This window comes from Arctopsyche grandis, chromosome 12 (genome assembly GCF_051622035.1).
Source record: "Arctopsyche grandis isolate Sample6627 chromosome 12, ASM5162203v2, whole genome shotgun sequence".
NCBI classification, from domain to species: Eukaryota; Metazoa; Arthropoda; class Insecta; order Trichoptera; family Hydropsychidae; genus Arctopsyche; species Arctopsyche grandis.
Genome location: NC_135366.1, coordinates 4,804,881 through 4,822,201, shown reverse-complemented (window position 1 = coordinate 4,822,201; position 17,321 = coordinate 4,804,881). Strand labels below are relative to the sequence as shown.

Sequence of the window (17,321 nt, the reverse complement as noted above, 5' to 3'; positions counted from 1 at the left end):
GGCCCGCGGGTGACAATAAACGAGCAGACACGGCTACCTACCTACCTACCTACCTACCGACGTCCAGCCACAACGTCGACGACAGGTGCTTTTAAAAAATGGGGGAGCGAATGAGACGAAATCTTGACAGCTGGATGTGGAGTCATGCGCGATCCACTACACATAGAACGGTCATCCAGCACCACAAGACATACACCACCTCAGCACCATCATCATCATCATCATCATCAAGGCCCCGTCCGTCCCCACGAGCGTCGTCACGCCGAGACGGGCGGTAGCGCTACAACACCTCCACGAGCCACAACGACTCACAGTCCAGCTCGGAGTATCATCAACCACATCGATGCCCCTGCCACCCCTGCCGCCCCCGCCGCCCCACCAACCGACATCAGCCTCGGAAGAGCGGCGCCGCCGCAGCATCGCATCGCGCGACCATCGGACCACCCACCGTCCTGCTCGCGACGTCACCGCCCTCGAATCTACCGACCATTCAGGGTGGTACACCTATGTACACAGCGGATGACCCACGTCAACATTTTTTTTTTCTCCCCACGTAATAATTTTTTCTCTTTGTGTAACAATAATTTTTTTTCTTTTGTAAAATTTGTTTCTTTGTAATTTTGGTATCGCTGATGCTGGGGGGGGAGTGATGTGGCGGCTCGCTTATACGACATGGTCGAGTTTGGTTGCCTTCCTGCGAGTGGGGACCAACCCGGCTGGGTTCGGAGAGCTACTACTCACTCTGTCTTCAGCTGTCATATAATAAACACGTGCATTAACATGCCAGTCGTCTCATTCGTTCATCCTCCATAATATCAAAGGACTCTATCTTGTTCTAGTTTGCCACGAATAGCGTCCATATTTCGTATCCGTTCAGCAACACTAACCATATACTGAGTGTTACACTAACCATATCACTCTTAGCGAGTAGTTACAATTCAGTATGCATATACATTTATTATTAAGTAAAAAATAAATACGGCTTAACTTTATTTTTAATGACTCCGACTCCAACCATAAAGTTGCGACTACGACTCCGAGTCCATAGTTTGGTTATATATGAAAGGTTCAGTGATTATTCCACAAAAAGCGATCTCGAGCACGTCACTAAAATCTCGATCACGGAACATCTGGCACCCAAAAATTCCATTAATCGAAAGCTAATACGAGAAATATTATGATAACGAGAACTCGAGTATCAGATATTCCGTATTCGCTATTTTTGTGGCAAAGATTGCAATTTGCGCAATAATCTGTTTACTTATATGAAATTGTAAATGGCCACTTTTGATTTTTGATTTTGATTTTTAAATGCTTTTTATTATTACGAAATTATGTTCACAATACATCTTATATCTATTTTAATAGCTACTGATCTACTGATCATTTTCTATTTTACAATTTTAATTTAATTTGGTTAGTAATCACAGTATTATATTATTCTAATGTTAATCTAAAGCATAATAGGAAAAAGAGCTCAAAAACCTATTTACAATCCTAAATGGCCACTTTTCATATATTTACGGCCCACACGTGTGCACGTAATTTATGTAGTGGCATTTCTGAATGTCACATTTGACACTTCGCCGGTTGTTTTCAAATATTGCACAATTTTAAAATGTCGTGTTCTAATCCACAGTTGATTGAAATTGATGGCAGCGTTTTAGAAGGCGTAATTTTCTAAATTATCTCATTTAAATAAGGATCAATCAATTAAATATATTAATTTTGAATGCTTAACCTCAACTTTAACATGTTACACATTTAGGGCGGTCAAATACTGCGTATGTCAGTCACTTTGAGTGCACTGTGTGGAATTGCAATAAAAATACTCAAAATTAGAGCTGGAAGAAGCAAACCGGGACTGGCCGCCCAACACTTGAAAGGTATATGAATAATAAAGTAACATATATAAAACTGAAATTATAACTCAATTTCGAATGTAGGACTGCAACTAGTACGTGACATGTCTGGAGGACGCTTAAGAGGTGCTGAAATTGGCTCAACCGAAGTCGAATTTGTACCCGGGAATATAAAAGGCGGGGAGTATTATGCAGACACCCAAACGGCAGGGTATGTTCTTTCATTTTAATATGTTACATACTCAGAAGCGTCGCTAAGCCCGTGCGGGGAATGCGGTCTGCACCGGGTGACACCACTTTTGGGGTGACACCAAAGTTTTCGTTGTATGATGGTCTCATTGCAATTTCTGTATATATACTGCTTTCTGTATTTATACAGCTACCGCGAAATCTGTCTGGTGCAGCTACATATAGCATCAAATATGAGCCATAATTGGCTTTTGTTCGAATTCCTGAGAAATCAGTGTATGCACCTAAAGGTAAGAAGGTTAATTGATTCAGTCAGATGGAGACGCAATCTAGAAATGTGTGAACTTAGCTTTTCTTTTGGTGCTTCTCTCTCATAAGTCATAACAATCAACAATGATGATGGATGATTTACTCAACCATCAGCGAGAAATGATATTGCTTTTGCTGCCGACTCTTTGCTGTTACAGTTATAAATACAACGTCCAGTTTTGTGACTGGGTTTCAAACATGGTGGAGACTTAACCCAAAAATAAGTAATCACGAGAAATCTCAGGAGCATATATATATGTATGTATGTATGTTGTTTTGAAAAAAATGGAAAACATTGGCAACAGGATTTACATACATACATAGGTTGAACAAAACAATTGATGCCAAATATATTTGTAGGAATATATGTAGCACAACTTGTGCAATTCCGAATCAAAGCCAGTGTCATCTATTTTACAACAATACACAAGCTTACGATGGCATCATTGCATTCATGTACAATCTTGCAGAACTAATCTCGCCTGGAATTATCTTCACTACTCGAGGGCAACGACCCATTCGACTATTCCAGAAGAAAGATTTTATCACTGGATCGTTAAATGAACGACGTGCAGACGCCTTCATCACCAAGCTCCAAAATTAACGACATTTAGATGCCTCTGAAATACCGCGAATAATTCAAGCGGAACTTCGTTTGTACCACACATGTGTACAATCGACCCACAGACGCTGAGGTTATCATACAGTTAAAATACGTGACCTGTAGACAAATGCATCTGCGCACGGCACGCATCGAACTACAATATATAAACCGATGCACCAGCTCGAAACGCCAGAGTGAACCTCTGGAGTTCAGCCAGCTCACTTCTCCGAAGCTGAGCAACTAGCTTCTTCGTACATACAATTACTCTAGTATCAACAGAATATAAATAAACGATCCTCTTACAAACACAATATCGTTTTCATAGGCCAGGATATGGCCAAAATACCTTCCCACGTCCTACATATTGCTTTGTTGAATGTGGAGAAGAAAAAGTGGAGGGATATTTTGCGCAGGCTGCTTGATATCACATTGTTTCTTGCCAAGCAAAATCTAAGGTTCATTATATGAAGGAAACTTTCTTGAGATGGTTAAGATGCTTTCTAAATATGATCCAGTGCTGAAAGAGCACCTAATAAGATTAAAAGCTGAACACAAGTGCACTTCAATCATCTATATCTCATCTTTCACCAGAAACTCAGAATGAGTTTATTAATGTTCTGGCAAATCATATGAAGGAGACACTTGTCAAAGAATGGACTCCAAGAGAAATTCCATGGGGGAAGTTGATAGAGAGGGGGGCGGAAGACAATTGTTTTACCGCACCAGGTGACACCACCCCTAGCGACGCCACTGATACTATTTTTGACTTTATTCAATTTCAGATCTATAAGCCTTCTATTGCAAGTCGCATTACCTTGCGCTCTATTCGCCGATAGTAAAGTCGTACTGCAACTCAAAGGTGGGACGAATGCCGAGATGGCTCCGCAGATAGACTTCACCACTGAAGTTTTCAGACCGAACATGGAAAAATTCGGCGGTGCTTCTTTCGACCTCGATTTGCACAAGCGTGGATACTTCCCAAGAGGTGGAGGACATGTTACAGTCGACGTTGAACCGATAAAGTCATTGAAAGGTGTTAATATGACCGTCGCTGGAAAGCCCAAGTGTATTCATGGATGGAGCTACGTCGCTGGAACTCTTCACGTACAGGTATTATAATTTAATATACTATGTTTAACCCTTTTGAGTGCTGGCGTTGTATATTGAGCATGTACAAAGCAAACAAGAATACTACCTGCTAAGCCTTTCCAGGGAGCATTGAAAAAAAATGTATTGAACATGGGTCGTGTAATCCGTGTCAATGTTTATAAAGACTGGTTTACACCGGAATTTCTGAATTTATAACCATAGCAGAATGTCTCGATGGAAATCCCTAACCGCTGAGTATTTTAGATTGTGGCTTGACATTTAGATTGTGAGCATTACATTTTAACAACAATGAAGAAGATGGAACTAGTTTTGGAAAAATACATTCATTAATAGACTTCCTTTGTTTATTTTATATTGTTGTAAGATATATTAGAGAGTCTAAACGCACCTTTACAAAACTTGAAATCCTCGGCGGTAGTTATCTAGGGTTTGTTTGGATTAGCCAAAATTTTTATACCCGATTTCTATTGGATTTCTAAATAATTCTAATTGGAAATGTAGGCGGAATTTTCAGCGTGGCGGGCTTTTAACAGAAATGACATCAGTACTCAAAGGGTTAAAAGGATTGTATGTATTGGTTTGGTTTTACAGATGTCTTCTCAAACTGCTGATGGAGCGAAGCAAACATTTAGAGACTCACTACGTGGTGTGAACGTCAATATTGAATCTTATAAAGAAACTACTGACATTGCGGCTCATAATGCCAGTGGAATAGTGTTAGAATTGCTTCTGTGTATATATTTCATTTTGATTTGTATTTAAGCTTTTAAATCGTTTGTTTATTACACATAGATTGGTCTGTGAAACGACTGAAGGTTGTATCATCGGTGGAGCAGGTCTCGGAAAGAGGGGCATTAAAGCTCAAGCCGTTGGTTCTTCGGCCGCTAAAGATATAGTCGATGCCGTATCGGTCGGCGCTTGTGTCGATTCTTACACACAAGTAATGAGTATTTTTGATTTTATATTGGTTGTTTTTAAGTATGTGTTAATTTGATGATGTGTTGTTTAGGATCAATTGATTATATTAATGGCTCTCGCCGAAGGTGTGTCTTCAATCAGAGTTGGTGAAATTACCATGCATACAAAGACGGCTATTTATATCACAGAAAAGCTTACAAAGGTATGTTTTTTTTATAAAAATTGAAACACTCAACAGTGAAGTGGCGTAACTTACGTATAGAAATTATCAATCGATATACAGTTTCAAGTTGCTGCGAACAAGTTCTCGTTCTTCGTGTATGTATTTAAAACATTGGAAGTGGGTTGCCTTAATTCCAGAGGTTCCACTGGTGACTGAAGCTGCTGCTTAGTTGGTTGGGCAATGCGTATCTGTGTGATGTCATCAAGCTCCTAGGCCTAACAGGCTTGCGGTTGTTTGGTGCGTAGCTGTATGATGAGATCATGCTTTCGGGTTCCATCAGGCTCGAGGTCATTCATTGTGGAGATGTGGCTCAAGGTTGTTCGAAGAGATCGCTCACGCGGATCGAATCGAATCTGTGTCCTTGTGTGAGCGAAGATATTTTGGCCAAGGTTGGCTTTACATGCTCGTACAGAAACGCGATGATGCAATCGTACAACTTGATTTTTGGGGAAGTGGATGAGATCACTGACCTCGATTTGGGATACATTCCTACAATTCCATTAAAAGACAGTCAGAAGACACACTTAGGTCAAGGATGTTGTCTAGCACAAGACTGAAGTGGAAATGGGTCGGTCATTTCTGCAGAATCTCGGATGAACGCTAGACAGAATGTGTCTCCGGATGGAAACTCAAGAGACGGGAAAAGACGAATGGGCCAGATGGCCCGATGACACAAAGAACATACGTGTATATTGGTCAAGGCTGACTCATGCCAGATCGAGATGGTATGACCTGGAGGAGGCTTACACCCTGCAATGGGATGGTACAGGCTGAATATGCTATCGTTGCGTAAGGGTAGGTTCAGAATTCAAATTAAAGGCCAAAGTCGCTTCAAAGCAATTATTCAACGATTCAAGAGGTCCACACGGAAACATCGCCCACTCCAGAATAATCTGATCTATTGTGTGTACCTCCTTATAAAGGACAAGTTGCACACTACAGCTTCCCTGATCCATTGTCTAGGCACGTAAAGGTCTATTGTTTACGCATGCCCTCGCCCAGGTCTGTGAGAACTTCGGCTTACATTTTGTTCGGGCACTTACTCGGGCAGTCCCGTTAGCCTTATCTGGGGTTCCTATTATTCACCCACGAATGCACTTAGACAGTGGATACTCTCTCTCATGTTCCCACGTTACAATATGATGATACTTCTTGAATTTATTTTATTGGTTACGTCACTTCTCTGCTTCATGCTTTATTGATATAGATTACTATTTTTTTTTATATTATGTATTACAGGTAAAATTTATAATCACCGAAGAGCAGAGTACAAATATTATATCTTGTACCGGACTTGGACTTATCAATAAGAATGTAAAATAAAATGTAATATTAAATACTCTTGTAAATAGTTTGTTATATTTATAATGTAATATGTATAATATATGTAATTGTAAATTGTGTTTCGTATTATAATTATTAACACACGCATAATAACAAGCCAGATTTGTTTTGAGTTTTTGTTTTTTTAATATTATATGAGTAAAATACAGTCAATACATAATTATATATTGTATATATACGACAAACAGTGAACACTTGAAGTAACGTATAATATATTTTAAACCAATCATTTTACGAAAATAAACGTCCGTTTAGTACATATACAATAATAATAATAAAGGTTTTTTTTAAAAAAATCTTTGGATAAATAATTTAAGCCTCAAAGTATTTGAACTTGGGTTACAATTTGTGCGTCAGTCAATTTTATCCTCCTTTAGATAAAATTCTGACTAATTCTAAATAATTTCAGACGGGTATAATTGCATTCACGCGTACAGGTAGATCTCAATTGCCTCGGATTAATACGTACACCTAAAATAAAGCTATAAATATTGATTTATGCAACTTTCTATATATATATATTTATTCCACACTTTGAAAGCTTAAACGTAAAAAGCATTGCACATTATAAAAATAAATATGTATTTCGTTAAGAACTACCTGTATTTCATTCATGACACGAATACATACACATATAATATATCGGGCGTACAAAAATTTATAGTTTTGCGCATATTTTTCTTTATCTATGTATTAGGAGAGTATTGTAAAAAGCATCACAGTTAAAAACTTATATACGTTAGGAAATAAATACTAAACTAATATTTCTTTGGATGACGATGATTAAAATCAGCTCACACACACACACGAAAGCCTACATTTTCATTCATTCTTTTTTCTTTAATAATTTTTAGCACAAACAAAATGGCCGATTTTTTAACGTCGGCTCGTTTTTCAGATAATCTCATATATATATATATTGTCATTTGAAATTCTATTATTATATACATAAATATCATCAACGTTGCATTTTTGATTGCGACTTGAATCGCATTGTTTTAATTAAATCAAAATTACATTAAAACTTTAAAGTTTTTTTTCTCATTAAACTGTCTACTCGTTACATATGAAAATGATCATATCATAATACATATATATTTTTAAATTTACCATTTATCATGTTTTACACAATTTAATGAAAGTAATAAGCATGTTTTTTTTTGTTTTTTGATAATTACATTCAATTCCTTATAGCTTAATTGTATAAATTAATATATTGGCATCGATCATACAAAGGAAAAGTGCTCGCATTTGAACGCACATTCTTTAAGTACAACGTAAGATTATCCATTACACACACAATCCATACTTTTTGATCGTATAACTTTATTTATTTCATATTATTATACACATATGTATATACTTTTAAAATATAAATGCCAAATTATTCGAGGTAGTAAGACGTTCCGTTGTCGGAACGCTCGTGAGAATCTCACACATAAGATTCGCTTTGCATCCGAATAGACAATATACATACAACATTGACCGTACATATTATTGGCACCGAGCCGTCAATGAGAAAAAAACTTTGAATTGGCGACGGCGAAAAAGGTTACCGTCGCTACATCGAATCATCATATAAAATGCGCCAACAGTTGCTTCAAAATAAAACGCACTTTGATGATAGTCGACGCCTGCGACGATTCTTCTCCAACTCAGCCGGCGGCTGATTCCTTATAATTCTAACGACCTGAAAGTTAAATTGTGCACACATGTATAATTGCTATAATCGCATTTGTATTAAATTGATTATTTATGAATATACCTCGTGAAATGCTGCGTCGACGTTCAGAGGAGGATCTTTGGCACTCGTTTCAATATAAGGAATAGCAAGCTTGTGAGCCAATTCGCGACCGGCTTCCTCGGAAACCTTTCTCAAATGCACTAAATCCACTTTATTAGCTACCAACAACATTGGATATACGTCCCTGAAAATACAAGAATAATTTCCTATAAATCGGTTAGTTATGAAATGAATTGTTTAAATTTTTATTAATAGGGAATTGAAAGGCTCATTGAAATTGTTAGAATGTTATCCGAGTCACTTATTGGTGTCCCAAGTATTTTGAAAATTGACTGAATTTACCAAAATTGTAACTAAGAATTCCTTATTAATGAAACTATCCACATATCGTTATTAGAAACTATTAATAAATCTTGCAAACTGAAAAGACTTGTATTTTGAGCTTTATTTTTATTAAATTTAAGCAATTTCATGTTTTATTTTAGTGAATAGAATGGTTAGCTTTAGCATTTCTGTATTTCTTTTAGACTTAATTTTCATAATAAAATATTAACCAGCAGCGTAGACTAGTGGTTAGCATTTAATGCTTTCGAGCAGAGTTGTCACGGGTTCAAATCCCACTGGATTCTGCTGGTAAGACCTTGGTTTGTGACTCTAGGTCGATCGTTTCCTATCAAAGTTTGCCAATTTTTCTGATTTTCATTTAAACGTATCCTGTAAATTGGCATCTCCCCGAGATGCTGTAAACTAAAATTTTGCGAGAAAAAGGACAGGGTTGTCAATTCGTTGGAACTGTTTCAATGAAATCAGATAAATTGGCAAACCCTGATAGGACATGATCGACCTTGGAGTTGCATATCCAAGTTCAGGCCCGCGGCACAATGCCAGGGATTCAACCAGTGACCACAAAATTTCGCATTCGGTCTTATTATATCCCAGGCATATTTCTGACCAAAAGCAATCGTGCGTTTTTCTGCCTATTGCATACTAAGCCCGCTTTAACGGTCGAAGAATTCGACCCTTAAAGCCCTCAACATGAGGCCACCACCCCCCCCCCCAACGAATACAGCCTAAGAGACCCTTTCATCGGAGAACGAGACGGTTGTTCATGAATATCGCACATCACTGCTCTAATGAAAAAAACCACACTGTACATAACCAAGTACAAAATAAACAACAACGCACGAACACATAAAGCGCACATGCGTTAGGAATTGATACCTGAAATGTGCCGTGCAATGCACGCACACCTCAAGTAAACATTGCATAGCCAAGTCTTGGATATGTACGATAACTGTGATATTTTTTTATTTATTACATACCAGGAAGGCATTACAGGCAACCCCAATGCGCCTTTCTGGCCAATTACAAATATTGCAGCATTTTTTATTCATTGTATAAGTCCCTGAATTACGAGACAATGAAAAACTCGCAAATCAATGAGACATCTATCAAATTGTACACAAACTTATTTATTGCACATTAATCAATCACAAATTATAGGTGACATATTGTATATAGGAAGGATTTTAGCCAATTTTTACCGAGAACCGGTTTAACAATGAAATCAGAGAAAATTGGCAAACTCTGATAGGAAACGATCAACCTGGAGTCACAAATCCAGGTCTGACTAACAGCATACTCTAAAAAATTCATTTTTCACTCGAGGCCCGGCCCTGGGATCGAACCTGGCACCTCACGACGCTAAGCAGAAGCTTAACGACCGAGCTATGCTGCTGGCTATCTTACATATCCAAAGTCTGACCAGTAGGAAAGCTAGGGATTGAACCCGTGACCACACAATTGAAGCATTACACATTGATCTATGCTGCTTATGATGTATCTAGCTCGATGCGGTGCAAACGATCGACAAGTGCCAGACAGACTGAACCACAGATTAACGACACGTGTAGCGTTATGCGTGCGCACTGCTCGCACTTACACTAAGCGAAATCTACCCGAAGTCCCGACATACCTACCCTGTATACGTTCTGTGCTTCTGATACTTTAGTTCCGAATTTTGCCTTAAAGATCCAACTCGCCAGAAAGATCCAACTCAATTTTAATAATTACCATTTTAATAATTGCATCTGTGCACATCGAAAGGTTACTCGTCATCTGATGTGCAATCTATCATTTGTGAAGTCGAGAATTGCGTTTAAAGCAGCCATTCAGTTAATCTGTGGTTCAGTCTATCTGGCGCTTGTCGATCGTTTGCACCAAACCCATCTAACTATCTATCCCTATTACTATAAATCTAATAATTATAAACCACAGTTTAGATTCAAATTCGATACAATACCTGTCTTTGACTCGTAATATTTGCGTGTGAAAGTTGCCGATGTTTTCATAGCTCTGTTTGTCGGTGACCGAGTACACCAAGAGAAATCCGTCTCCTTTTCTCATATACTGTTCCCGCATGGCGCTAAATTCTTCCTGTCCGGCAGTGTCCAGAACTGCAACAACAATTCAAACATTGAGACACACCAGGTTCACATCACACATTATAGACATACATAATACAATACGAACCATCTAGCACACACCACTGCCCGTCGACTTCTGTATGTTGTATGTAGCTGTCTTCGATTGTCGGATCGTAGTCGGTCACGAACAGCTTCTGGAAGAACTGTATCGTTATGGCACTCTTTCCGACGCCCCCGTCGCCGACTACTACCAGCTTGACTTTGGGGAGATTGTCGTTGGGCGGGCCCGGTCGCGTCATCGTGAAAGCTTTAAGTACGCTTCAAACCGCCGAGTTAACCAGTCTTCTTTCAATATCCAATCGTATTACCTGAAAATCAACACACGACAATAAGCTACAACTTTCAAGTGATGTCACAGTACATATGTATTCACCACAAAATGTATTTCCAATGAAACTAATCGACATATGTACGTGTGATAATAACACGTCAATATCGATGACATTAAGAATACAAATGACTTATATGTATGTACAATATCAAAGATGTATTTATTGTTGATTAAAAAGAGTACTTATTGGAATTCATTATCAATCAAATAAGAGTTTTATCTATGATTATTGTGAGTTTTATCAGTTTTGGAACATTATCATTGCCAAAAGTTAGATAATATCAAAGAGAAAATTGAGCCTGACCAAGCCAACAAAATTAATGGTTTAATTAATAATTCAAAGAATGTAAATATCCAATAAATTTTGCTGGTACATCGTTTGTTAGCCAATGTACAATTACTGGCCTGTTAAATTTCATAGTTGCAAGAATAAAAATTGCATTAAAGAGAAACTCTTGCGCTTTCAATGGTGCTAATGTTCACTACTAACTGATTTTCCAATTAGAACAAATATTTTTTATGTTGTATTATATATATCGTGCATAAAATATGAAAAAGCTCCTCTTTGTTATAAATGTAAGCAAAAAATAAGCAACTTTGTATCACAAATCTGTTCAGTGAAGGCCACGAGAAGGTGGAAGCTAAAATATTCGATTTAGACTGATTTAAATCAACGATTACTAGACGAAGCCGTGCTCGATGCATTTTCGGAAATGCGTACGTGCGCGCATCGACTTTCATTAACGTCTGCGATACTTTGAGAAAACAATTAAGGCACACAGAATCGTATGGCACGGCATGCCTAGGTAGGCTCTAGCTGTGAATGGGCGTGTTTTATGCCATTGTTAATTCGTACAATCTTATTATTTCAACAGTTTTCTCCTACATATCTTCAAATATGGGAATCACTGTTATCGATAACTGTCAAACCTATGTATGTGTGTCAATATAAGGAAAATATATGGCCGAAAACGCTCCAGGGGGTGAATTTTGGCCTGGCATCAATCAGGCGTGCTAGTGTTTGTTTACATGTGCAAAACTGTCTAAAAAAAAAACGCGTGCCGCGTACCACCGTGTCTGCACACTAAAAATATAACGTTACTAGTGTTGTGCCCATTGATTTCAACGGGTGGCTTCGGAAAACCACCCGTTGAAAAGATGAATGAATGTGTGTGTGTGTCTTCGTGGATGTGTGTATGCGTGTTACGTGAAATGTGGTGTTCCCGAAGGATTCTAAAGAACTCGTGGAAGGAGCATGTAAGAAACGAAACAGTCCTCCAGCTTCTTCATAAAAAGAGAGCTTCTTGACACGGTGAAGCGCCGTAAGATGAAATACTTTGGCCACATTATTCGCGGCCCCAAATCTCGCCTTCTACAAACAATAATAGAAGGCAAACGGTGGCTTGGGAGAAAGAAGCTCTCTTGGCTCTGGAACATGCGGAAAAGTTATTTCGGCTTGGCCATGATAGGGAAGAATTCGCACGGGCCATAAAAGATGTCTGCCCATGGTAGTCGCCTACATCCGAATATGGATTCGGTATTAGAAGAAGAAGAAGAAGTGTACACTCCCGCGCATGCTTAGGCGCATCTGACGCTGACGCCACCCATTTCAACTCAGGCGCTCAATATCAGGAGCACATATTAGACGCTCAGGTCCCCTCTTCCCCGCGTCTCATAGACACGATCGGTTGTCACGTCAAATCTCTATGCATAAAGTATACTCTTGGTATTCTAAAATTGTTTTTTTTGAAATCTGCAAACTAACGTGAACCATACATATGTACGTAGGCAATGGATTTAAGTATGATTCCAAAACCAGCGCTTTGGATAAACGTATAGTATTGTGAAATTTGAAGAAGCCTCATTCTATATATGTAGGTTCATGTATATGTAATTGACTTTTAAATATAAATACACGTTTGAATAAACAGTTTGAAAATCATTTAAAACGACATATCAAGTACAAAAAGTATATTATTATCGTTGGAAATGTTGCGCAATCCGAAAACCTTTCAAATTGTATGTCCTTTCACGCTAATTTATAGTAGAATTTTCAATACATTATAGTCTGTAAGAAATATTATATGAATAATAAAAACTAGTCTACTTTAAGTCAACACTTGAGGTACAGATAGTCGATATTTTCAAAACAATGATAATTAATAAGCGCTTTGACCCGAGTATTTTGATAAGTTTTTTTTTTGATACTCATATTAAGCAGTTGAAACAATAAGCTGGAATTGTTTGGAATGAATTGGAGTATGAAAATGATATTTGTTGGCTTGCTCTCGTTTAATATCTTAAACGAGATTTACAGATTTCTGGCTTTGGCAGTATTTAATTCAAAATCTAGTATTGCTGTGCCAAAAGTGAGTATTGGAATCAATAGCCAGACGTTTTTCTATTGACTGTGATTTTTTATTGCTTTAAAATATGCAAAATTAATTATCTAGCGAATTTTAAGTGAAAAATATTATTTTTCTTAAGCTATTGTTGATTTACTGAGGCAGTTCAAAAACATTTTTGTCTCACTTATTCACTTACTCAGTGTAGTTATTCATACAATGGGATCCATAATGCTACAGAGGTAATGCGAAAATAATTGATGTAAAAAGAATACATAGGTATACATATGTATAAAAAAAATAATAACAAAAGTCGACAGGCTTTTTTATAACTGAATAAATATCAGAAAAAATGAACGAATTGTATCAATTCTTAAATAAACGTAACGGAATGGCTCGTATAATTTTTATTTTATTTAAATACATATATGAAAAATTAACCAAGCTATACCAGAAGGATGGAATAACGCAACTATCATTTTAATACACAAAAAAGGCGACAAAAGCGATATCAAGAACTACCGACCCATTAGTTTACTTTCAGCGATCTACAAGCTCTTCACGAAGGTTATTACAGAAAGGCTGAAGAATATCCTCGACGAGAACCAACCTATAGAGCAGGCAGGGTTTAGGGCAAATTTCAGCACAATGGACCACCTCCAAGTAGTTGGCGAACTAATCGAGCGTGCCAACGAATATCAACGGCCATTGTGCCTTGGTTTCGTCGATTATGAGAAAGCCTTCGATACAGTTAGTCATAATGCAGTACTTAACGCTCTACAAACACAGGGAGTGCCGGAACCCTATGTGGGACTGTTAGCTGCAATATATAAGAATGCCACAGCTTCGGTTAAAATTTTTTCAGGTACAGATAGATTTAGCATAGGAAAAGGAGTAAGACAAGGAGATACAATCTCGCCCAAGTTATTCAATGCGGTGCTTGAGGGAGTTTTCAGGAACTTGGATTGGGATACAGCCGGAGTAAGCATCAATGGTCGCTTCTTGAGTCACCTTCGGTTCGCAGACGATATAGTTTTAGTAGCTCGTGATTCAGCTTACCTACTCATCAGACTAACACAGCTGGACAGGGAAAGTAGAAAAGTAGGATTAAAAATTAACGTAGATAAGACTAAACTAATGTTCAATAGTTATTGCATGCCTGATAGCATCCCCTTAGATGGTAAACCAGTAGAAGTAGTAAATAATTATTTATATTTAGGTCAAATAATTGACATGTCTGGTAGTAAAGATGAAGAGATAAAGAGACGTATGAAATTAGGATGGAGTGCATTTGGACGGATGAATGCTGTTTTTAAATCAAAAATGCCACTCTGCCTGAAGAAAAGGATCTTTGATCAATGCGTTTTGCCAGTGATGACGTATGGATGTGAAACCTGGACACTGAACGCCAAGATGCTAAACAAAATCCAATGCACTCAAAGAAGTATGGAACGCTGTATGCTTGGCATAACGAGGAAAGACAGAAAGCGGAACACGTGGGTGAGAAGCATGACAAGGGTAGTGGACATAGTGGATAGAGTGAAGAGATTGAAATGGCAATGGGCGGGTCACGTAGCTAGGAGGATGGACGAAAGGTGGACAAAAGAAGTGCTTGAATGGTACCCGAGAGAAGGCAAAAGAGTAAAAGGAAGACCGCAAGGAAGATGGGTGAACGAAATTAGAAAAATGTGCGGAATGAGATGGATGAGTGTTGCGCAAAACAGAGACGAGTGGAAGCGTGTTGGAGAGGCCTTCATCCAGCAGTGGATGGCGAATGGCTGTAAATGATGATGATGATGAAAAATTGTTTTATAAGTGTACTAAAATTTGAACTACAAACAAAAATTTGAACAATGAATTAAAATTTGAACTATGAAATTAATTGAATTTGAACCCAATAAATAAACTAATAATATTAAACAGACTTTGAAAGTGATTCCAAGACGATTAATTTTTTTTTGGGTTTGCATCTCAGATACAATTGGCACAAACGATTCATCCAAATTGTTAAAATATTTTAGAAAAAAAGCCATATCATATATATATATGATTATAATAGCTGTCAGTTTTAATACATCCTGTCAGTTCATAATAATTACTTTGATCGATCAATGACGTTGGGTGTGTCAGTCTGAAGTGACAGTTCGTCGGCAACAGAGCGCGTTCTGTTGACGGGGGCCCTGAGAAGTGTCTGAGACTCCCAGGAAGACTTGCGATTTTCTGATGAGGTATGTAAAAAAGGGGGCGGGGTGGGTGCGACCTTCAACTCCATTCGTCAACTGTCAAACGTCAAACGACACGAGAAGGGGTGTCGTTAGGGGTGGGTTTTCGAGGGGCGCAGTCCCTGATTGGGGTGTCGTCTTACCTCATGTCGTCGTGTTGCGGTGGTTGGGGGCGATGGGGGCGCGGGGGGCGAAGGCGCGTACACCGGGACGCCGCCTGTCTCGCGCGCTGCCAACACACGCTCGAGAAAACGCGCGGTCGAAACGTGAGCGTTTGTGAACACACCCAAAACTAGTCTGCATTTTATTTTTTTTAATTATTTCTCTTCACTTACACCTTATATCCATCAGATTATCCTAAATATACAAATAAAAATATCATATTGTAACATTTCAATGATTTACTTGAGTTATTGCGTTTAAAGATTCAATCGATAAAGTGTGTGAAGTATTGCTACTATATATTTGTAAGAGAGTGTTCACACTTAAAATGCGAGCATGCTTTTGATAATACCTGAATTTGATTTAAAAAATCTGTTATATGATGTTTGTTATTGATTATAAGCAGTGGCAGACCAAGTAAATGGGGGGCCTCAGGTGCATTTGAAATTTGAAGCCCCCACTTGCTGTCTTCGTTTTTTATGATGCTTTTTAGTCGGTCTTCGTGACGAGTCAGAATGTTAAATTACAGAAACGCAAATATCGGAAGGCAAAGATCGAAAATCGAAAGATCTTAAGTCGAAAGATCAAAAAAAAAGGGTGCATGGTAAACGGTATATACTCACGTACATACTCACTTAATTTGCGCGAGCAGGATACAACAGGAACAAGAGAAACATACTTTTCCTCCCGTATTAATGTGCGCGCGCAGAATACGGGAGGAAAAGCCTGTTCCTCTTGTTCCTGTTGTACCCTGCTCGCGCAAATTAAGTGAGTATGTACGTGAGTATATACCGTTTACCATGCACCCTTTTTTTTTGGTCTTTCGACTTAAGATCTTTCGATTTTCGATCTTTGCCTTCCGATATTTGTGTTTTCTGTAATTTAACATTCTGGCTCGTCACGTAGACCCCTTTTTAGTATATGGGTTTTCCGATGCGGTGCAAACGATCGAAAAGCGCCAGACAGACTGAACCACAGATTAACGTCACGTGTACCTTATGCGTGCGCACTGCTCGCACTTACACTAAGCGAAATCTACCCGAAGTCCCGACATACCTACCCTGTATACGTTCTGTGTTTTTGATACTTTAGTTCCGAATTTTTCCTTATTAAATTATTAAAAACTCGCCAGAAAGATCCAACTCAATTTTCATAATTACCATTTTAATAATTGCATTGAAAAGTTACTCGTCATCTGATGTGCAATTTTTCATTCGTGAAGTCGAGAATTGCGTTTAAAGCAGCCGTCCAGATAATCTGTGCTTCAATCTGCCTGGCGCTTTTCGATCGTTTGCACCAAACCCGGGTTTTCATAAGGATTTTACGAAACCATATTTTATTTATTTATTTACTATATACATATATGTATTTGAAACATTAAGGCCGCCTTTATACGGGAAGGATGGATTAGACCGGCACCGCGCCTGCACTGGATACTAGGCTCGGTGTTGTATGGGTGGGTTTCACACATC

The 17,321-nt window shown here is 38.3% G+C and overlaps 2 protein-coding genes across 2 annotated transcripts; one reads left to right on the top strand and one right to left on the bottom strand.

The window, feature by feature from the left end:
- Window positions 1–1,507: 1,507 nt before the first annotated feature.
- Window positions 1,508–7,150, top strand: Rtca (RNA 3'-terminal phosphate cyclase). The gene is made up of 8 exons (XM_077442639.1): window positions 1,508–1,672; window positions 1,769–1,886; window positions 1,947–2,073; window positions 3,747–4,074; window positions 4,666–4,790; window positions 4,867–5,014; window positions 5,084–5,194; window positions 6,455–7,150. Exons 1-8 carry the CDS (start codon window positions 1,619–1,621, stop codon window positions 6,536–6,538), a joined length of 1,095 nt encoding a protein of 364 aa, XP_077298765.1. The 5' UTR covers window positions 1,508–1,618; the 3' UTR covers window positions 6,539–7,150.
- On the bottom strand, window positions 7,125–15,955 carry LOC143919992 (ras-related protein M-Ras-like). Its single transcript, XM_077442640.1, has 5 exons — window positions 15,831–15,955; window positions 10,836–11,097; window positions 10,606–10,759; window positions 8,325–8,487; window positions 7,125–8,249 (listed from the first exon to the last, which is right to left on the bottom strand). The coding sequence occupies exons 2-5, from the start codon at window positions 11,026–11,028 to the stop codon at window positions 8,160–8,162; spliced, it is 600 nt and encodes a 199-aa protein (XP_077298766.1). The 5' UTR covers window positions 11,029–11,097; window positions 15,831–15,955; the 3' UTR covers window positions 7,125–8,159.
- Window positions 15,956–17,321: the final 1,366 nt, after the last annotated feature.